This window comes from Dipodomys merriami, unplaced genomic scaffold (genome assembly GCF_024711535.1).
Source record: "Dipodomys merriami isolate MVZ:Mamm:240054 unplaced genomic scaffold, mDipMer1.0.p SCAF_33, whole genome shotgun sequence".
NCBI lineage: Eukaryota > Metazoa > Chordata > Mammalia > Rodentia > Heteromyidae > Dipodomys > Dipodomys merriami.
In genome coordinates this window covers 5,811,069-5,833,583 of record NW_027204826.1, presented here as the reverse complement: position 1 = coordinate 5,833,583, position 22,515 = coordinate 5,811,069, and the positions used below count along the sequence as shown (strand labels likewise).

The 22,515-nt window shown below is 48.4% G+C and overlaps 1 protein-coding gene across 1 annotated transcript; it reads left to right on the top strand.

The window, feature by feature from the left end:
- The first annotated feature begins 5,056 nt into the window (after positions 1–5,056).
- Spesp1 (sperm equatorial segment protein 1) lies at positions 5,057–11,837 on the top strand. Its single transcript, XM_070042719.1, has 2 exons — positions 5,057–5,257; positions 10,735–11,837. Exons 1-2 carry the CDS (start codon positions 5,194–5,196, stop codon positions 11,799–11,801), a joined length of 1,131 nt encoding a protein of 376 aa, XP_069898820.1. The 5' UTR covers positions 5,057–5,193; the 3' UTR covers positions 11,802–11,837.
- The last annotated feature ends 10,678 nt before the right edge of the window (positions 11,838–22,515 follow it).

The following is a 22,515-nucleotide window of genomic DNA, read 5'->3' as shown; positions in this document are numbered from 1 at the left end:
TTTATTTATTTATTTTGGTGCTGAGACTAGGGCTTGAATTCAGGGCCTGACATTGTCCCTTAGGTTTTTCACTCTACCCCTTGAGTCACAGCTCAACTTTCTGCTTTTTGGTGTTTAATTGTAGAGTCCCATGGACTTTCCTGCTCAGGCTGGCTTTAAACCAGAAGCCTCAGATCTCAGCCTCCTGAGTAGCTAGGATTACAGGTCTAAGCCACTGGAGCCCAGCAACAATTAAATTTTCAACCAGCATTTCCAACAAGTATTTATCACCTCTACCTCCTGCATCCACCCCCTGCCCCCACTCCTACTAGCTGATGAAACTCTAACTGAGCCTGGAGAGTAGGAAAGCTAGCCAGAGGCAAATCTCACTTGCAGCCTTATTATTATTATTATTATTATCATTCCAGTCCTGGGGCTTGAACTCAGGACCTGGACACTGTGTCTGAGCCTCTTTGTGCTCAAGACTAGTGCTCTACCACCAAAGAAGGAAAGTCTGTAAGACTCTTGGCTTTTTCTGAGTAGTTTATTAGAGTTTATTATACAGACTTTCCCATCCAGGCTGGCTTCGAACAGCGATCCTCAGATCTCAGTCTCCTGAGTAGCTAGGATTATAGGCATGAGCCACCAGTGCTGGGCATCTTTATTATTTTTGAATCATTATATAACCATCAAGATTTTTCTTTTGTCGGTCATGGGGCCTGGGCGCTGTCCCTCAGCTCTTCAGCTCAAGGCTATCGCTCTACACAGTTGAGCCTCAGCCCCATTTTCTGCTTTTTCTGCTTATGTGGTGCTGAGGAATCGAACTGAGGGCCTCATGCATGCAAGGCAAGCACTGTACGGCTGAGCCATCTTCCCAGCCCCCAACCACCATGATTTTTGACGTAGTTGTTCAAAACGCTAAAGTGTGTGTGTGTGTGTGTGTGTGTGTGTGTGTGTGTGTGTGTGTGTGTGTGTGTGTGTGTGTGTGTGTGTGTGTGTGTGTGTGTGTGTGTGTGTGTGTGTGTGTGTGTGTGTGTGTGTGTGTGTGTGTGTGTGTGTGTGTGTGTGTGTCCTTCCTTCAAAACCAAACGGTGAAAAACACTCTGTCTAAAATTGCCACTGAAGATAGGAACCTGAGCCTGGAGATCCTTAGATCCTTAGGCAGCTGTGTCTCCTGGCCTGTGGTGGGTTTGTGCGCCCCCTGCTGGTCAGCATCAGTCCCTCTCCTGTAATTTAGCACTGATGCTATCTGAGATTGCAGGGAGCTAGTAAGGCAGGGGTTCTGGATTTTATTTTGCGAGGATGGAGAGTGGAGGGCAGGTGTTTAGAGTGAGGACAGGAGGTTTAGACAGAGCAGCTGCTTCTCTTCAGTGTGAAGACATGAAGGTTGAAACACTGCTGTCTGATTCAGCCGGCAGACTGGAAAGTCAGCGTGTCCTTAATGAGCTGGAAGCCCAGGAATTCACACTAAGCTGGCCACTGACCTGGCCACCGACCTCAGGGGGAGACATGGAGACTAGGAACTCACTCCACCTAGTGGAGAGGCCATAACTTGGGTGGAGGGAAGGTGTGAGTGAAGAGAAAGTTTGGTTTTGTTTTTCACTCATTTGTTAAAGTTTTCTCCTTCCAAAGTATTTTCAGATCTGATTCGTGTCACATTAAGAAACAATACTTTAGGGAGGGTGCTATTCAAGATGCTGAGACCTGAGGATCATGGTTTTGAAGCCAGTCTGGGCAGAGAAGTCCATGAGACTCCTCTTTCCAATTAATGAGCAAAAAGCCAGAAGCAGAGCTGTGCCTCAAGTGGCAGAGCACCAGCCTTGAGTGAAAAAGCCAAGCAAGAGCATAAGGCCCTGAGTTCAAACCTTAGTACTGGAAAACGAAAAACGAACATTTTCCTACCGGAAGCAGGACAGAACCTTCCAGAAGAGGGCACTCCCTGAGACAGCGGGCCTTTGAGTTATGCAAACTGACCTCTTTCCAGGACTATTTGCAATATACCTGGCTAGGGATGGGCTTTAAGAGCTGGGGAAAGACTCTAGGCAGCCTGCACAGAAAAAAAAAATCTTTTGGAGCACAATGATTATTCTTTTGGTTTTTTTTTGTTTGTTTGTTTGGGTCCGGTCGTGGGGCCTGAACTCTGGGCCTGGGTGCTATCCCTCAGCTCTTCAGCTCAAGGCTAGCGCTCTACCACTTGAGCCACAGCGCCACTTCCGGCTTTTTTCTTTTTGCTTATGTGGTGCTGAGGAATCGAACCCAGGGCCTCATGCATGCAAGGCAAGTGTTCTACCACTGAGCCACCTTCCCAGCCCACAATGATTATTCTTTTTTGCTGGTCATGGGGCTTGAACTCTGGGCTTGGGCGCTGTCCCTCAGCTCTTCAGCTCAAGGCTAGTGCTCTACCACTTGAGCCACAGTGCCACTTCTGGTTTTCTGATGGTTTGTTGGAGATAAGAATCTCATGGACTTTCCAGCCTGGGCTGGCTTTGAATCGTGATCCTAATATCTCAGAGTAGCTAGGATTACAGGCGTGAGCCACCAGCACCCAGCTATATATATATATATATATATATTTTTTTGTCAGTCGTAGGGCTTGAACTCTGGGCTTGGGCACTGTCCCTCAGCTCTTCAGCTCAAGGTAAGTGATCTGCCCGCTTGAGCCACAGCACAACTTCCTGATTATTCTTATTAAGCTGTTTACACGTTAGCATAGGCTATTTGGTGTGTGTTGTGTGTTATGTCAAGCATGCCAGTGAAACAAACACAATAGCTAAGCCAAGTCAAAATCCAGGGATACGTTGAAATAATTGTCAAGGCCATACCATCGATCTGTGAGCCTCTTCTGCCCTCTCGTGGCTGAAGCCCTCCTCTGGCAGCCGTATGGGTACACTTCCTTTTACGAGGCTGTGCATGGATTGGATGGTTAAGAAAGATGCACTGGAGGGGTCACTCAGTCATTGAAGTGCGTATTGAATTTCAATGCTGTTAGGAAGTGACACTTGAGATCTGAGGTCAAGCACATGAAGGCCACAGTCAGAGCTGGTCCTAGGAGGACAAGTGTGCAGTGATGGAGGACTATTCCAATATGCCTCTTTATTTTTTGAGTGGCCGGGGAGTGGGGAAGAGGAGAAACCCAGTCTGTTTACAGAAATCCACTGGGTTAGACAGAGCAGACAGTGAGTATGGGTTTTTTGTTTTTGTTTTTTTGCTGGTTATGGGGCCTGAACTTGGGGCCTGGGTGCTGTCCCTCAGCTCTTCAGCTCAAGGATAGCGCTCTACCACTTGAGCCACAGGCCACTTCTGGCTTTTTCTGCTTATGTGGTGCTGAGGAATCAAACCCAGGGGCCTCATGCATGCAAGGCAAACACTCTACCACTGAGCCACCTTCTCAGGCCTGTGAGTGGGTTTTAACGACATATTAGAAGGTGTACATGGAAAACCCCAGCAAGAAACAGGGAAGGAGTGAAGTACAACCCCTTCTCTCTCCACTAAGAACAACGAGGAAAGGTTAAAAAAAAAGGCACGATCTGTGTGTGTGCATGTGTGTGCGTGTGTGTGTGTGTGTGTGTGTGTATATGTGTGTGTGTGCATATGTGTGTGTGCATGCTGGTCCTAGGGCTTGAATTCAGGGCCTGGTGCTCTTGGTTAGCTTTTTCTTTTCTTTTCTTTTTTTTTTTTTGTCGGTCATGGGGCTTGAACTCTGGGCCTGGGCGCTGTCCCTCAGCTCTTCAGCTCAAGGTGAGTGCTCTACCACTTGAGCTACAGTGCCACTTCCGGTTTTTTGGTGGTTTATTGGAGATAGGAGTCTCAGAGTCTCTCCTGCCTGGGCTGGCTTTGAACCGCGATCCTCAGATCTCAGCCTCCTGAGTAGCTAGGATTACAGGCATGAGCCACCAGCACCCGGCTTTGGTTAGCTTTTTCTACTGAAGACTGGCACGCTACCACTTGAGTCACACCTCCACATCTGCCTTTCTGCTGGGTAATTGGGAGACAAGAGTTTCACAGACTTTTTTGCCCGGACTGCCTGGTTTTGAACCATGATCCTCAGATCTCAGCCTCCTGAGTAGCTGGATTATAGGTGTGAGCCACCAGGGCCTGGTACTATGATACCCGATTGGATGAGGTTGGTCCTTCAAGATGAAATCTGGTGTTAGGGACCTGAGGTGTTCTGGATTCTGGCAAAGGCTTCCGGTGAGGACTTGAACATGGCCACTTGCGAGCCAAGAAGAAAGATTCCCCTGATTGGAGGGGGGCGGGGGGGTGGGTAGCAATCTGCCAGCTCCTTGATCCTGAACTTCCCAACCCCGAGCAGCTGGAGCTCTGGGCTCCGGGAAGGTCTGTGCCTTCCTCCTTCCTGACACTTCACCCCCGTCTACTACGTTGGGGTTTTCTGAGCGGGATTCACACGGTATAACGGACTCTTCTTGCTCTGCCCTCGGGCAATGTCTTCCACCGGCTGTGGGTCTGCACCGGGGACGGGCGCAGTCCCTGGAAGCAGGCAGATGCCCAGCACCCCCACGCGCTGTGCCAACGAGCGTGAACACGAACCCCTAAACTCGGGAGAGCATCCGACATGCACCCAGCCAGCGAACCCCACAGCCGAGGCCAGTGATCGCCGTGGAGCCCCCCCACCATGCACCCCAACTGCGGCGGGCACCCCCAAACCCACCATGCACCCCAAAGACTACCGGGCACACCAAGCTTCAGTGTGTATCCCCAAATTCCACCTGCACTCCAAAGTCCACCATGCATCCCAAACTCTAGTGTGCATGCCCAAACTCCACCGGCACCCCCAAACTCCACCGGCACCCCCAAACTCCACCGTGCACCCCAAACCCCACCTTGCGCCCCAATCTCTACTGGGCACCCCATCTAATGTGCATCCCCCAAACTCTACCTGCATCCCCAAACTCCACCTGCACCCCCAGACTCCAGCGTGCAACCCCCAAAGTCCAGCGTGCACCCCTCAAGTTCCGGCAAGCCGGTAGAGCGCAGCCAGAGCGTCTCCAGGGAGTCGGCGCCCACCAGGCTCCCGCGCGCCCCACGCATGCAGCGCCCGCGCCCGCGACACCCACTGGGGACAACCGTTGCTGGGGCGCCCGGCGCCCTGAGGTGGGACTGTCGGCCGCTGACACCCCCTTCCGGCCCCGCGGTGCCCGACCCGGTGGCCCCAGGACGTCTCCATCGCATGGCGGAGCGCTGCAGACTGCTCCCATGACGTCCGTGGTCCTTCTAGCCGCGCTGTTGCTGTGGCCTGCGCCCCTTCCAGCACATTCGAGTGAGTGAGTGTCCAGCCCGGATCGGTGGTCCCGGGGCTCCCCAGGAAGGGCTCTGGATGCTCCAGGTTGAGCCCTTCGCCCCCCCCCCCCCAGTCCCACTCTGGCTCACTGTCAGGGCGTCCGTCGGCCCAGGCGTGGCCTTGGCCATGCGGCTGGCCTGCTCCCTCGCCCAGGGGCCCTGAACAGGGTGATGTGGATGGATCACTCCCTGGGGTGAAAGTTGAGAACCAGGGGTCAGGACTCTGTTTGGCCGGACAGCCTGGGCAGGACGCTCTTAAATTTCTGTTTCTCAAAGAGGCCGGCCGGTCTCCCCTAACTGGAGTCGGTCGTAGCACAAGGGTGATAGAGATGAATGGTGTTGGAGATTGGTTTCACCGAGCTGATCGATAAAATTCAATTGGTAGGTGTGCAAAAGTAACACAGGGCATTGTAATGACACTGAGCTGTGGTTCAGAATTGCTAGAATTTAGGAGAAAGAAAGAGAGAAAGAAAGAAAGAAAGAAGAAAGAAAGGAAGGAAGGAAGGAAGGAAGGAAGGAAGGAAGGAAGGAAGAAAAGAAAGAGAAGTAGTAGGGAAAAGTTAAAATACTTTTGGATGAAGTGTCTCAGATGACCAGATTTAGTCCTAGTCTTTAGGGAGTTTCTCTTTCTCTTTCTTTCTTTCTTTCTTTCTTTCTTTCTTTCTTTCTTTCTTTCTTTCTTTCTTTCTTTCTTTCTTTCTTTCTTCCCTCTCTCCCTCCCTCCCTCCCTCCCTTCCTCCCTCCCTCCCTTCCTTCCTCTTTTCCCTTCCTCTCTCCTCCCTCCCTCCCTTTCCTCTTCTCTCTCTCTCTCTCTCTTTTCTCTCCCTCTCTCTCTTTTTTTTTTTTGTTGGTTGTGGGGGCTTGAACTCTGGGCCTGGGTGCTGTCCCTCAGCTCTTCAGCTCAAGGCTAGTGCTCTACCACTTGAGCCACATCCCCACTTCCAGCTTTTTCTGTTTATGTGACGCTGAGGAATCAAACCCAGGGCCTCATGCATGTAAGGCAAGCACTCTGCCACTGAGCCACCTTCGCAGCCCCTTTCGTTCTATTTTTGTGCTGGTCCTGGGGCTTAAACTCAGAGTACTTCACTCTCATGCTCATGGCTGGTGCTCTACCATGTGAGCCACACCTCCACTCTGGATTTTTGCTGTCTAAATGGGGATAAGAGTCAGATTTGTGTACTGGGACTGGCTTCAAACTGCCTGCAGGTGGATAGGCTAGTTTCCCCAGCACTGTTTGTTGAGGAGGCTTTTTTTCCAGTGGAAATTGTTGGCTCCTTTGTTGAAAATCAGCTAGGCTTGTGGCTGTGTAGTTTTACTCCTGGATCTTCTATTCTGTGCCATTAGCATGTTGTTTTTGTTACCATGGCTCTGTAGTATAATTTGAAGTCTGGTACTGTGATTTATCTCCAGCATTGCTCTTTTTGCCCAGGATTGCTTTTGCTATCCCATGTCTTTTATGTTTCTGTATACATTTTTAGAATGATTTCCCCCCTATTTTTGTGAAGAATGACATCAGAACATTGATGAGTATTGCCCTGAATCTACAGGTTGTCTTTTGGCAATGTGGACATTTTCACGCTGTTAACTCCTGCCAATCCACGAACATGGGAGGTCTTTCCATCACCTGAGGTCTTCTTCAACTTCTTTCTCCAAAGTTTTGTAGTTTTCATTGTTTTGTAGTTTTCTTGGTTAAGTTAAAGCTTGAGGTTTTTTTTTGTGTGAGTGGAACTGTTTTCTTGATTTAGACAGCTAGTGCTAGTGTTCTACCACTTGAGCCACAGCGCCATTTGTGATTTTTGAGTGGTTTTATTGGAGATAAGAATCTCATGGGGATTTTTCTGCCTGGGTTGGCTTCGAACAGCAATCCTCGAGTATCTCAGCCTCCTGAGTAGCTAGGATTACAGGTATGAGCCACCAGCACCAGGCTAGCTCCTGCATTTTGTTTTTGTTTGTTTTTTCCAGTCATGGAGCCTGAACTCTGGACCTGGGTGCTGTCCTTCAGCTTTTCAGCTCAAGGGTAGTGTTCTATCATTTGAGCCACAGCACCATTTCTGGCTTTTTCTGCTTGGTGCTGAGAAATTGAACCCAGGGCCTCATGTATGCAAAGCAAGTACTCTACCACTGAGCCACCTTCCCAGCCCATGCTCCTGCTTTTTGAGTGTTGATTTTATACCCTGCTATGTTGTCAAAGCTGTTTATCAGGTCTGGAAGATTTCTTGGTAAAGTCTGTAAGATTTGTTACGCACAGGATCATATCCTCTGCAAATAGGGACAATATGACTTCATAAAGTCCCATTTGAATAAGAATAGTTTATTTCTTTCTCTTGCTTTATTGCTTTGGCTAGAAACTCTACTACCAAACTGAGTAAGAATGGATATCCTTATCTTATTTCTGACTATAAGGGAAATAATTTTATTTTTTTCCCTGTTTAATATAATGTTGACTGTATGTTTTACCTATATACCCTTTATTAAGTTTGGGTGCACTCCCAGAAGAGATGAAGTCAATATTTATTTAATTTATTTTAGTTCCAATTATATTTTAGTATTACTACTCATTGGATTACTTCTTTTTTTTTTTTTTTTTGTCGGTCGTGGGGCTTGAACTCTGGGCCTGGGTGCTGTCCCTCAGCTCTTCAGCTCAAGGCGAGCGCTCTACCACTTGAGCTATAGCGCCACTTCCGGTTTTCTGGTGGTTTATTGGAGATAGGAGTCTCACGGTCTCTCCTGCCCGGGCTGGCTTTGAACCACGATCCTCAGATCTCAGCCTCCTGAGTAGCTAGGATTACAGGCTAGAACTCAGGGTCTAGATGCTATTCTTGAGTTTTATTTTAGTTTTTGCTCAAGGATAGTTCTCTACCACTTGAGCCAAAGCCCCCCTTCTGGCTTTTTGGTGACTAATTGGAGATGAGACTCTCATAGACTGCCCTGGGGTTGTTTTAGAACAATGATCCTCAGATCTCAGCCTCCTGAGTAGCAAGGAATACAATCATGAGCCACTGGCACCCAACAGTATATTCTTTTTAAAGAACAAATACAATGCCACGTGGTGGCTCACGCCTGTAATCTCAGTTACTCAGGAGGCTGAGAGCTGAGAATTGTGGTTTAAAGCCAGCCAGAGTGGAAAATCTATGAGATTCTTGTCTGCAATGAATTATAAAAAGCTAGACGTGGAATTGTGGTTCAAGGGACAGAGTGAAAAAAAAAGCTAAGGGACAGTACCCAAGTCCCAAGTTCAAGCCCCAGTATTGTCACAAAACAAAGCAGAAAACACAAACCCGTACTCTTGCTTATCATTTCCATCGTGTGATGAGTCTCCTTGTCCTGCTTGCAGAAGACAAATTTGGGCAACTCAAGCTCATGTGTTAGCCCCCAACTCTGATTTCAGTAAAATCTTGAGCCCAGGCTGGGAATGTGGCTTAGTGCTAGAATGCTTACTTAGCATGCATGAAACCCTGGATACAATTCCTCAGTAAACAGAGAAAGCCAGAAGTGGCGTGGAGGCTCAAGTGGTGGAGTACTATCCTTGAGCAAAGGAAGCTCGCAGTCAGTGCGCAGGCCCTGAGTTCAAGCCCCAGGATTGGAAAAAAAGAAAAGAAAAGAAAAAAATCTTGAGACCATCACAAAGTGGGCTCACCACCATCCTGCCTGCAGGGGGCGCACAAGGGCAATGCCACGCTGCAGTCCCAAGCTGGCCAGGTTCTTCCTTGATTGCCAGGATCCCTAGCTGGTAAGAACAGAGGAGATCTTAGACTAGAGTAGCCTAAAAGTAACCCGGGCAGAGGAACCCGACTGCCAGCAGGGTAGTCTGTGAAAGCATGTGAATTTTGTCCAGCTTTCTAGCAACTCCTAAAGAGTGGAAGGAAACAGGACTTTGCAGTAGCAAGGGCCAGGAGTATGGATATTTAAGGCTGTCTTTGTGCCTTGTCTGCAACCATTTTTTTTTAAACAAAGATTTTTAAAGAGCAGACCTGATTCAACAGAATGGAGATCGCTAGGAAGTGCACAGATGTTCTGGAGGATAAAGGCAGGAGGCCGAAGTGTGGGAGAGGGGACAGACTTAAGAACAGAACGAGATGGAGGCCAAGAGGACATTGAGAAGGGGGGAGAGGCAAGGTGGGAGGTAGCTCCTGTTGCTAGGCAGCCAGGAACTGGTGTTGCTGGGTAACCGAAGAAGGGGATAATAAGGGAAGATAAAAGAAAGCAACTATCCATAAGCACCTCCTTTTCCTGCTGTTTGATACCCAGACTTAACTAATATCTAACCTAGGTGCCCTGTTTATTACTCTTGAGAAGAAACAAAACAAATGATATGAAAATCAGGTGGCTCACAGGCCCCAAGCTACAGGCAGCATCTCCTTACATGATGATTGTGTATTTTAGACTTGCTGACGACTTTCCCAGATTTTTCAAACATTTCATTATAAGCCAATGTAGTTACCAACCCAAGTAGAAAATGGCATATAATTCCCATCTAGCTATAACTAGCTCCAACTACAATCAACCCTCAAACAATCCTGTGTCTCTATTCTTTCATCCAAACCCCCACCCCTATTTCTAGGGCTTGGGTTATTTAGAAGCAAATTCTAGACGTTATATAATTTTATCAGTAAATAATTCAGAGATTCTGGTTCTGCTATGCTAAAGCTGCCTATTCATTTTTCTCACTATTTTCCTTCAGGAAAACTCTAGATTTAGGTCAGTAAGCCTTGTAAATACAAGTATACATAGCAAGCTGTGTGTGTGTGTGTGTGTGTGTGTGTGTGTGTTGGTCTTAGGGCTTGAACTCAGTTCCCAGATGCTGTTCCTGAGGTTTTTTCATTGAAGGCTGGCACTCTACCCCTTGAGTCACAGCTCCACTTCTGTTTTTGGGTTTTTTTGATGGTTAATTGCAATAAGAGTCTTGTTTTTTCCTGCTCAGGCTGGCTTTGAACCACGATCCTCAGATCTCAGCCTCCTGAGTAGCTGGGATTACAAGTGTGAGTCACAGGTGCCTGGCAACATTTTGTTGTTGTTGTTTTGGTCGGTCGTGGGGCTTGAACTCTGGGCCTGGGTGCTGTCCCTGCACTCTTCAGCTCAAGGCGAGTGCTCTACCGCTTGAGCCACAGTGCCACTCCCAGTGTTCAAGTGGTTTATTGGAGATAAGAGTCTCATGGACTTTCCTGCCCGGGCTGGCTTTGAACCAAGATCCTCAGATCTCAGCTTCCTAAGTAGCTAGGATTACAGGCATGAGCCACCAGCACCCTGCTTTGTTGTTGTTTTAAAGTGAGCCTAGACCCTGTGTCAAAGAAGCTGTGCTCCTTGGTTCTTTATTTCAACTTCCAAGTGACAACCTGGAAGCGTATTTGGGTCAGTAAGGTCTGTCACAGTGCCACTGCAGTAATTGTCACTTAATTCTTCATTTGGTCACTTAATTCTTAATTCTTCATTTGGTCTCCCCGCCCCTCCCCTCTCCAGGTCTAACTGTGTCGCCCGATGAAGAGCAAAACTTGCATCATTATGTACAAATCTTAGAGAACCTGTTACTAAGTGTCCCCACTAGGGAGCCAGACACCGAAGACAAATCAACGTCTGCAAAAAATGTTCGTTCTACAGGATCGAAGGCACCATGGCAGGCGAGGAAGAGCTCACCCGGGTCTCCACCAGAGCAAAACACTGCCATCAGTTCTGTGAGCCCAGACAAGGTGCCTTTTGCCACAGAGGGGTCACCACCCACCCAGAAGAAGAAGAAGACGGACACCACCACCGCTTTTTGGTCCATCAAGCCAAACAATATTTCTGTCGTCTTACGTACAAATGAACCTTTTATCGAAAAGGAACCAGAGCCAGAGCCGGAGCCCCAGCCTCAGCCCCAGCCCCAGACACAGCCCCAGACACAGCCTGAGCCAACTGCCAGGCAAAGTAGCACACCACTAACCACACTCCTAACCACGCGCTCCTGGACCACGACCCACTTCACCACCACAGCCAGGCGCACAGACTTGCAGATGTCCACAGACTTGGAGGACGTTCCCCAGCTCTCGGGTGAGTACGGCCTAGAGAGTCTCGGTGAGGCGGATCATCACCCCCAGATGATGAGTAAGGATGACATTCTGAGGAAGATCTCAGATATTCGCTTCCTGGTGCAGCATGTGCCCCCAGGGGACAGCAGCAACCCGGAGCACCGGGAGTATGTCCGGGCTTCCAGGGAGTACCTGAAGCGCAGCCTGGCGCTGGCTGCCGCAGCAGAACGCAGGCTGGAGAAGATGTATCGATCACCAATCTTCGCAGGAGGACGGGCCGGCAATGGGATGGCCGACATGGACACGGTCATTAACACGCTATACGACTCTAGACCTAGGCTGTGGGAATATCTGGATGTGAAGTACCTGCCCCCAGAGATGAGGTGGAAAGCCACCGCCGTGGTGAACACACTGAAAAGCATCTTGTGTGCAGGCCAAGCCGACAGCCAAATCCTTATTAGGAAACTATTAAGCAATAATATAAAAATTCTAAACCTACTTAATGTTCCAGGACGAAACTGATTAAAAGCGGACCGAATTCATTCGGAGGGGGGGGGGGGGAGAAAAATAAGCATATTAGTGATTTTCACAAGTGGCACATCATATTTTCTAGGATAATGAAATGTGCTAACATCTCTGTGTGTCTAGTGTTTTGGAATTTTTCATATGTACCAAAAAACCTAATAGTTTAAAATAAAACATTTTTTGCTTCAGGAGTTTGCCGTGTTTTGTTTTTTTTTTCCTCATTAGTTTTTTTTTTGTTGTTGTTTAATTTATTTGTCAGTCCTGGGGCTTGAACTCTGGGCTTGGGTGCTGTCCTTCAGCTCTTCAGCTCAAGGCTAGCACTCTACCACTAGGACCACAGTGCCACTTCCGGTTTTCTGAGTAGTTTATTGGCATTAAGAGTCTCACAAGCGTTCTTGCCCCAGCTGGCTTTGAACCAAGATCCTCAGATCTCAGCCTCCAAAGTAGCTAGGATTACAGACGTGAGCCACCATACCCGGCTTCTCATTAGTTTTAAAAGTTGTAAAGACTGAATCTTACTTAAGCTTTCTCTTTGTGTATGTGTATGTGAGACTGAATGTTAAGCTTTATTTGTGTGTGTGTGTGAGAGAGAGAGAGAGAGATTGAATCTTAAGTTTGTGTGCATGCATGCGCTAGTTCTAGGGCTTGAAACTCAGAACCTGAGCTTTATCCCTTAGTGTTTCATTCAAAGCTGGTGCTCTGCCAACTGGAGTTCTACCTCTATTTCTGGCTTTGTGTTAGTTAACTGGGGATAAAAGTCTCTCAGATTTGTCTGCTTGAGCTGGCTTTGAACTGTGATTCTCAGATCTCAGCCTCCTGAGTAGCTAGGATTACAGATGTGAGCCCAGGCACCTGGCAAGCTTTGGTTTTACTTGATCCGGTCAGCCATTCACTTTGTGCATTGATTGTACTCTCTGTATGCAGCCAGTTGAAAATATTCCCAACATGAATGAATATAAAGGTTTCAGGCCTGTGGTGTTTGTTACTCTCTTTTGTCTGAGTGGCATACTGACTTGTATCCATTCACTACTGACTGTTTTTCTGACTAGATGGGACCCTTCTTTGAAAGGTGACTGCTGTATAAAGACTTACTGGGCTTGTCCTTCACCCCCTCCTTCCCTCCATCCTTCCTTTCCTCCCTCCTTCTCATCCTGTTTCCCTTCTTCTTTTTCTTCCTTGCTCACGTCTTGTTTTCATCCCTCCCTTCACTCCTCCTCTTCTGTAAGATGGCGTTCTGTACCCCATCTGGCTGTGTCTCTCTTTGTATTTTGAGCAGACTCTGCTAAGCCTGCATTCTTGTGTGTCTCCTTGGCTTTGTTTTATTTTATTTTATTTATTTATTTATTTTTGTCAGTTGTGGGGCTTGAACTCTGGGCTTGGGCACTGTCTCTGCGCTCTTCAGCTCAAGGCGAGTACTCTACCGCTTGAGCCACAGTGCCACTTCCGGTTTTCTAGTGGTTTATTGGAGATAAGAGTCTCACAGACTTTCCTGCCTGGGCTGGCTTTGAACCATGATCCTCAGATCTCAGCCTTCTGAGTAGCTAGGATGACAGTCGTGAGCCACCAGCGCCCAGCTTAGCTTTGTTTTGTTTTGTTTTTTTGGTCAGTCATGGGGCTTGAACTCGGCCTGGGTGCTGTCCAGCTCTACCACTTGAGCCACAGCGCCACTTCTGGCCTTTTCTGCTTATGTGGTGCTGAGGAATCGAACCCAGGGCCTCATGCATGCGAGACAAGCGCTCTACCACTGAGCCACCTTCCCAGCCCCTTAGCTTTGTTTTAAATATGAGGTCCAGGAGTTTTTATGGTGTCCAGAAGGTTGTACTTTATTCTAAAGACAAGAGCATTTTCCTAAGACACTCTAGCTGGCCTCCATTGGAGGCACAGCTGAAAGTATAATAATGGCCTCAGAAGTCATCTGGGACACGGTCACCAAGAATTAGTGACAGGTGATGATGTCCTAGACTGGTAACAGAGGAAGAGGAGAGAAATTGTTAAATTGGAGGCATTTAGGAATTAAGACTCAAGAAAAGTAAGGAGGCAGGAAAAAGGCCTGTGTCTGCTCAGTGGGCAGTGGGTCATGTGTCCAGTCTTTCTTGTGGCATTTATCACAAGTATCATGCCATAGTTAGGGTTTGTTTCCTTTACCAGGTGATCAGTAAGGAGATTCAGTCTGAGAACTATGCTCACTGCCATCATCTTGGCACCTGGGATGTCTGGCCTGTAATTATATGCTCAATAAACATTAGGAAGTTACAACCTGTGTATAAAGAGGAGCAGGATTGTGGGGAAAGCCAGGAGCCTATGGCTCCCACCTGTAATCCTAGCTACTCAGGAGGCTGAGATCTGAGGATCATGGTTTGAAGCCAGCCAGGCAGGAAAGTCCATGAGACTCTTATCTCCAATGAACCACTCCAAAACTGGAAGTGAAGTTGTGGCTCAAAGTGGTAGAGTGCTAGCCTTGATCAAAAATGCTCAGGGACAGTGCCTGGGCCCTGAGTTCAAATCTCATGACCTAAAAAGAAAAAAGAAAAAGAAGAAAAGGAAACAAAAAGAAATACATGTTATTTTTGATACATTTAATTTTAAATGCCCATGAGCCATATCCCAGTTAGATATATTTGTCTGGAGCTTGTGAGCAAGCTAGCTGTAAACACAGGGTTGGGAATCATCTACAGAAATAGAAACCGAAGCTTGAAAGCAAAGTGATTTTTGCATGGACTGCACAGAGAAGAGAAGAAGGCCTGAAAGGAAGTCTGAAGGAAGCTCCACTTCATTAGAGCTCCAGAGTAACTGGGTAAACAAAGTCAGGGAAGTCATAGTTAGGCCAGGAAAATGCAGTTAGGAACCTAGCACGTGTAGGAAGGGTTGGCGAGGTCATAAATCAAGCCAAGGAATATCAACCCTGAAACCTGTCCCCTGGATGAGGGCAAAATGTGGCTGTGGTGGCGGGTAAGAGGAGGAAGCCATATTGGAAGACAAGTCCAGGTAAGAACACAGTCAAAAAAATTAGAGACAGTTCTTTGTTGTTGCTGTTGGTGGTGTGGTGGTTGTGGGGCTTGAACTCAAGGCCTGAGCGCTGTCCTTCAGCTCTTCAGCTCAAGGCTAGCATGCCTGGCTTCTCATTAGTTTTAAAAGTTGTAGAGATTGAATCTTAAGCTTTGTCTTTGTGTGTGTATGTGTATGTAAGACTGAATGTTAACCTTTATTTCTCTGTGTGTGTGTGTGTGTATATGTGAGTTCAAACCCCACAACAGACAAAAAAAAAAAGATGCTCTCTCTCCACTTTTGGGAGAACACACAGAGCCGGGGAATTCTTCCCTCCCTCCCTTCTTCCCCCTGCTCCTTACCTCCTCTTTCCCCCTCACTCTTTCCAAGATGATTTTTTTCCCCTGCAATTTCCCTTTCCAGTGTAGCATCTGGAAGATTCCACTTGCCTCAGCCTCCTCACATTCCACGTTCTGTCTTCTCACCTCATGGCGTGGCAGTGGGCAGGGGTCTGGGGGCAGCGGGCTGGGCTTTCCCCCGCAGGTCCATATATTGCTGATTAGGCCATTATTGCCTCTTCAGGGCTGTGGGTGAACGCTGAGATTTTTGTAGCGTGATCTAAGGTGAATCTCTGGAGGCCATCATGGTGCTAAATTTCATTTTATCTGTGAAATAACCTGAACGAAAAGGAATGCCCAAGAGACGTCTCCAAGTTTAAGAGAATTGGAGGCATGGCTCTGTTGATAGAGCACTAGCCAATGAGCCAAAGTGTCAGATACTGAGTTTACTGAGTTTGAGTCCTGGTCTTGTACGAGAGAGAGTGCAGGGGGTGGGAAGAGAGAGGGAGAGAGAGAGAGGGAGAGAAAGAGAGAGAGAGAGAGAGAGAGGGAGAGGAATTGGTATGATTTTTAGACATGTTGGGTCATTGGCAGCAGCTCTTACATTGGGTTTTAATTATGAGTGGATTCAAATTCCATTCAAATCCTTTTAATAAATATGGTTTATTTAGAAGTTTGGTGGTGGTGATTGTTTTTGCTTTTGTTTCTTTGCGGGGGGCAGAGGGGAGCACAGAATGGTGGGAAGAAGGGTGAACAAATGCAGTCATGGTATGTGGAAAATGTAACTATGTAACTAGTAGGCAGGGACAGGAAGGGAACTTAAAAATAAAGAAAAGAAAGGTACTCATTACCTCATTTATGAAATGGTATCCCCTTTGTACAACACCTCAATAACATAATATTACATTAAAATACGTGTGCAAATAGAAAAAAAAGTTCATGTAAACATGGTTTTCTACTAGAAAAGTTCACACAGATGTAGCTTACAACAACCCGTATTGAAAGCCTTAAAGTTCAAGCTTTGGGAGATAGTAACAATCACAGTAAATATTTATAGCGCATCAACTGTCTTCTACATGCATCTACATACATTAATTCATCAGGAACTCAATGTCATAATGACAAGCTAGCGGAGAAGTTTAGATTTAGTTTAACAATTTCCAGTTGCTGGCATATAAATATTTGCACTTTGCTTCTTCCCTAATCCATGTAAACAAATGGTAAGAGCGAAACTCCAGCCCTGTACCCTCAGAGCCGCTCGAGTCAACAACTTTATTATATCAAATTTCTTCATGTTTCTTAACTGCATCTGAATTTCATGGCTCTGATGTTTAATTATGTATCTAAGTCTTTTTTTTTTTTTGCCGGTCCTGGGGCTTGAACTCAGGGCCTGGGTTCTGTCCCTGAGCTGCTCTGTACTCAAGGCTAGCACTGTACCACCTGAGCCACAGCACCACTTCTGGCTTATGTGGTACTGAGGAATCAAACCCAGGGCTTCATGCATGCTAGGCAAGCACTCTACCACTAAGCCACATGCCCAGCCCAAATTATGTTTCAGAGTTTGAATAGAAGAGTTATTTGTTTGTAATGGTGTGTGTGTATGTTTATGTATGTATGCACGAGCGTGCACGGATGCACAATGTGCTAGTATTGGGGCTTGAACTCATGGCCTGGGTGCTACCCCTGAGCTATTTCACTCCAGGCCGGCACTTTACCACCTGAGCCACAGCTCTACTTCTGGCTTTTTGGTGGTCATTGGAGATAAGAGTCTCACAGACTTTCTTGCTCCAAGCAGAGTTCCACTGCCGTGTGTGTGTGTGTGTGTGTGTGTGTGTGTGTGTGTGTGTGTGTGTAGCACCTAGTAGGTGGTGCTGAGTTTGCTGAGAGGCATTTGGGGCAGCAGGTGGAAGTACTGGACTCTACAATCCATGAGCACCCCCCTACACACACACACACAACCAGAGCCACACCCCTCCTAAGACCAAGCCACTAAGTCCTGATTTACTCTCCAATCGCCTCAGCTCTCCACCAGAGGGTGCTGCACAGCCGAGAGACCAGAAGGTTCTTTTCATAGCAGACAGTCGGGATGAAAGGATAAAGGACCCAATTATACCTGGCCACACCCCGTCCCACTCCATTCCAAATACCCACCAAGTTCGGTCTCCAGCTTTCCCCTCCACTCCCCTCCTGTATGGCTGGCCGTGGGGTTCAGTGTCTCTTCCCCTTTACTCTGCCCAACGTCAGGTCCATCTGCGGGACAGGCCGGGCTTGGGGAGGTCCCAGGCCCAGACTCTGCCCTGGAAAGCCATGTGAGCTCACATGGCACGTTCAGTTGTGTGTGTCCAGCCCTCTGGTGTGTGCAGATGAGAGATGGAGAGACGGACGTCACTCTGCTCCCAACAAGAAGCAAATGCATCCTTACGGCCAGCTGACTGCTTGCCTCTCCCCCAGATGTTGGTGATGCTCAGACACATCTAGGCCCGAGGCAGACAAGGCTGAGCCACACTGAGCGAGACCAGCCCGCTGCAGATGAGGGATGGGTGGATTTGGGGGTTGTGCACCTGCCCTCCCCCGTCAGGCTGTGAGTACCCCGCAGTCAGGCCTGTGGCCCTAGGATCTGGTGCAGGGAAGGGGGAGACTAATGAGCCCACATTGGTTCATTGGAGATTGGTGCCCACTGGGGCAAGGGGTGACGGAGATGGAATTATCCAGAAAGAGCTTAGCATCTCATTGTTCTTAGTGACTTAGGGACAAAAGAACAAATGCAGGCTGGGTGGTTTTACCAGTGTGTCAGCTGTGATGCTGGCTCAGAGGCTCCCACAGAGGCTGAGGCTCCAGGGAGCCAAGCTGCTTTGCTGGGCTGGGCTGAGCTGGGCTGAGCTGGGCTGAGCTGGGCTGGGCTGGGCTGGGCTGGGCTGGGCTGGGCTGAGCTGGGCTGGGCTGAGCTGGGCTGGGCTGAGCTGGGCTGGGGCTGACTGAGCTGGGCTGGGGCTGAGCTGGGCTGGGCTGGGCTGGGGCTGAGCTGGGCTGGGCTAGGCTGGGCTGGGCTGAGCTGGGCTGGGCTGGGCTGGGCTGGGGCTGAGCTGGGCTGGGCTGGGCTGGGGCTGAGCTGGGCTGGGCTGAGCTGAGCTGAGCTGGGCTGATCTGGTCTGAGAATGAGCTGGGTTGGGCTAGGCTGGGCTGGGCTGGGCTGGATTGGGCTGGGCTTGGCTTGGCTGGGCTGGGCCCACCTTGCAAGTAGCACGTGCACCATCTATTCATGCACAGAGAGGTGGGAGGGTGACACCAGCCATACTATGACATGTCACCAGCCTCATGGACAGGATTTGAGGTAGGGATGGGTTGAGACCCCGTGGAGACCCTCTGGGCCAGTACCTTACAGGAAGCTGTCAATAAACCTTTGCTCTTTCCTCTGGAAGTCAAGACACTGGATTCTTCAATAACTGTGCCCTGGTCTGCTGTGCAGCCTTGGGTATACCATTTGACCTCTCTGAGCTCTCACTTCTCATCAACAAAATGGACAGATTAGGGACGTTGGTGTTTAAATGCTTGTAGATGCATAACCATTTCTAAAAAGCTAACACAGAAATATAGTGATTTTATCTGCTCTCTCAAGGGGAGGAAGTAGGACAAGAAGGAAAATATTTGGGCTTTGGGGTTTTGTTATTTTGTTTTATTTCTTATCCCTATATAAAGTGTGAGGGGTCACTGATAAAGATGTATCACCTTACAGTTATTTTTTTAAGAAATAGAAAGTAGAATCTTATGTAAAAGAAAAAGAAACTTAAGTACCAAGTATCTTATATGATAGCACTCATATGACAAAATGAAATGGTGTGCATTTGTCAGGAGCAGCAAAGGCTAGACACACAGGCAGGGAGGAGTTTTACAGTGGACTTGAATATGGCATCTTACCTTTCCTTGTCTCTATGACATATGGTGGTGTTTCACAGGGCATAACTTTATATTTGTGTGTGTGTGTGTGTGTGTGTGTGTGTGTGTGTGTGTGTGTGTGTGTGTGTGTACTGGGGCTTGAACTCAGGGTCTAGACTCTGCTTCTTAGGTTTTTCACTCAAGGTTGGTACTTTACCACTTGAGCCACGGCTCTGTTTCCAGATTTTTTGGTGGTTACTTCGAGATAAGAGTCTCATGACCTTTCCTGCTCAGGCTGGCTTTGAACTTTGGTTCTTAAATCTCAGCTTCTTGAATAGTGAGAATGACAGGTATGAATCACTGGTGCAGCTAAAACAGGGTATAACTTTAATGCTAGATGTTCAGTGTACTTGTGGGAAATTTTACTTCTTTATGTACTTATACATGGTTAATGTGATTCTATTTTAGAAGAATAAAACAAAAGAGCTGGGAATGTGGCTCAGTGGTAGAGTGCTTGCCTAGCATGCATGAAGCCCTGGATTTGGATACCTAAGTACCACATAAATAGAAATAGCTAGAGTGGCACTGTGGCTCAAGTGGTAGAGCACTATCCTTGAGCAAAAGAAGCTCAGGGACAGTGCCCAGGCCTTGAGTTCAAGCCCCAGGACTGGCAAAAGAAAAAGAGAATAAAACAAAAGGCAGTGTTTGCCTGTGATGTTGTCTAGGATTCCTAATACAGACTAGCTCGTAGGTAAAATTGCTTCAGGTTTCACTGGGTGGATCTAGTTAAGGTCTTTGGCTGGTGCTTACTCAATGTACAAAGCTTCTAGCTCTAAATGGTCTTAAATATTAAAAGAAAAGTTTCCACGAAGGCCCGAGGCTGGCCTAGAGATGCAAGAGGCCAGGGGCTGAGGAGGGAAATTTTGTTCCCAGGGCGGTGAGCCAAACACCAGCCCAGACTCAAGTCCAGACACTCGGGGTCCTATCTGCGCTAAAAACAATCAACCAGGCTTCCGACAGGTTGATGGAGCTTTTTGATGATCTGTCTTTATGATGACTTTCTCCTTTTAAAATTAAGATTCACTCAGACAAGACATTTATTTTATGTGAAAATCCTTCCCCGGGAGAGGAAATATTCAAGCGGATGGCAGAAATATCTGGACAGAGGCTGGACCTTCAGGGAATTTCCAGCCTCTCAATTTCCACCAGCTGGTGGTGGCCCCAAGTGGGGCTGGGGAACCATCCTGGCTGCTATGCAGAACACAGAGAAGAAAAAGTGAATTAGTAAAAATTAAAAAATAAACAAATAATCCCAGAAGCACCCAGTTTTGACTAGACACATCATTTATACATGAGAACCCCGGAAGACAGTCAAGGGAAATGAATGGCTGGTGTGTCCCCAGGGCCTGGTCCAGATGAACCAGGCACCCGGTGGTGTTTTATGCCACTGCTGGGATCCCATTTCCATGGGTGGCCCCAGAGCCATTCCTTGATTCCTCCCTCTCCCTCCTCCTCCTCCCTCAGCCAATCTCCAAGCTCTGTCATCTCAAAGACCCGCCCCTTCCTTCAATGCCTTTAAAATAGCCTTTTGCTAGGACCAGTGCAGTGGCTTGTTGGCTGGCTCGCTCCTGTCGGCACTGATTAAGGTTGATTAGTGTGATAACCATCCTGACCCTCCCATGTCCATCTCCATTTCCACTCTGGATTCCCTCTTTCCCCATCAAGCCTTGGCCTCTGTGGAGCATTGGGGACCCCCCCCCCCGCAACATCACCTGGCCACTTCACCACCCATCCGCTGCCAAGGCCTCACCGCCATTCTGTCTCTCAGTGCCCATTCCATAGCCAATCCAGCTGCTGTGCTGTGGGTACCTGTTTTTCCCAGCATACACATGACACTGTATTCCCGCCCCTTGTCCGTGAACTCCATGAAAACCCATTGAAGTGGTGCCTGCCTGTGGGGGGGGGGGAGAGGCGGGAGGGGGGGGTCCCATCTCCTTCCTACCCCTCCTGTGGGGGTGACAAGTTCCACCCTCCCTGTCAGCATTACAGAAGAGGGGAGGCGGGCAACTGTCTTTCACCAGGCAACTTTGGGCCTTAGAGATTGTCCTGCCTCCACTGGCCAGAGATCAGGTCCATTTCCAATCTGACTAGCAGAGGTGCCCTTCACCACACCTTTCCCTGGGCTGGAAATGCTACCATGTGCCAGGGGACTCTTTAGCCCCCACTCTGACAAATGAGGAGATGGGGGTAATGTTCCCTAATTCCAGTGTCTCCTCTCCCTCCTCCCTGTCCTCCTCCTCCCCTTTCTTCTCCCTCTTCCTCCCCTTCCTCCTCTTCTTCCTCCTTCCTCTATCTCCCTCTCTTCCCCCTCCTTCCCTCTTCCTCCTCCTCTTCTTCCTCTTCCTCTTTCTCCTCCTTCTCCTCCTCTTTCTCCTCCTTCTCCTCTCCTTTCCCCACCTCCTCCTTCCCTTCTCCTCCCTCTTCCTCCCCTTCCTCCTTCCTCTACCTCCCTCTCTTCCCCCTCCTTCCCTTCTTCCTCCTCTTCCTCCTCCTCTTCTTCCTCTTTCTCTTTCTCCTCCTTCTCCTCCCCTTTCCCCACCTCCTCCTCCCTTTTCTCCTCCTCCTTTTCCTCTTCTTCTTCCTTCTCCTTCATTCTTCTTCTAACTCTAAAGAGATGGATGACTTAGAAAGAGCAAATGAATCAGAAATAAGGAAAGCAGAAAAAGAGAGTCATTTTGCCAAGTTATTATTCAGAGGAGCTCTCTGGGCTGCGAGTAGGAACAGTTCCATCAATCAACCAGCCACGCTCCGGGCAGCAGGACGCAGTGTGCAGTGGCTGTGTGTAGCTAGTGAGTGAGTGACCAGGGCCGGAGCCGGAGCCTGAGCCTTGCCTACCGCCCCCCCCCACCCCTCAGCCCCAGCTGCCTCTGACAGGGAGAGGAGTGGGAAGGGCGGGAGACCAAGGGCTGCTAGAAGAGGAAGCCAACCCAAGGTAGGCAGGGAGCTTGGCTTACTTTCTTCCCTCCACCGTCCCAGGAACCCCCAAAAGCAGGGAGGAGAGATGAGGGCAGACTGCTAGCCTAAGCTTTTACCCTGGGGAGAGGCATCTGACCCAATGGGGCCCAGGGCATCCTCACCCCTGCACCCCAGGTCTCCGTCCCTGTGATGGCACGTTGAGTGGATGAATGGATGATGGAATTATGACAGCACAGGTTTACTTCCCCATGCACTTTTGTATAACTTTAACCCTTGACTTTACCATGATTTCGTGTATGATCTATCCCTTCTCATTACATTGCAATTCCAGTCTACCTGGGAATAAGAATTAGATTTGATTGACCAAGTTCACAAGTCCTTGGTAGAGGACACCCTGGCAAAATAGCCTGGAGGAACCAAGCATGGTGGTCATGCCTGTAATCTCAGCACAGACCTGCAATCCTGGCAAATGCCCGGGATCCCAATGCCTGCTGGTAAGTAATATCATAACACCTACAGTCCCAGCTCGAGCAGGTCAT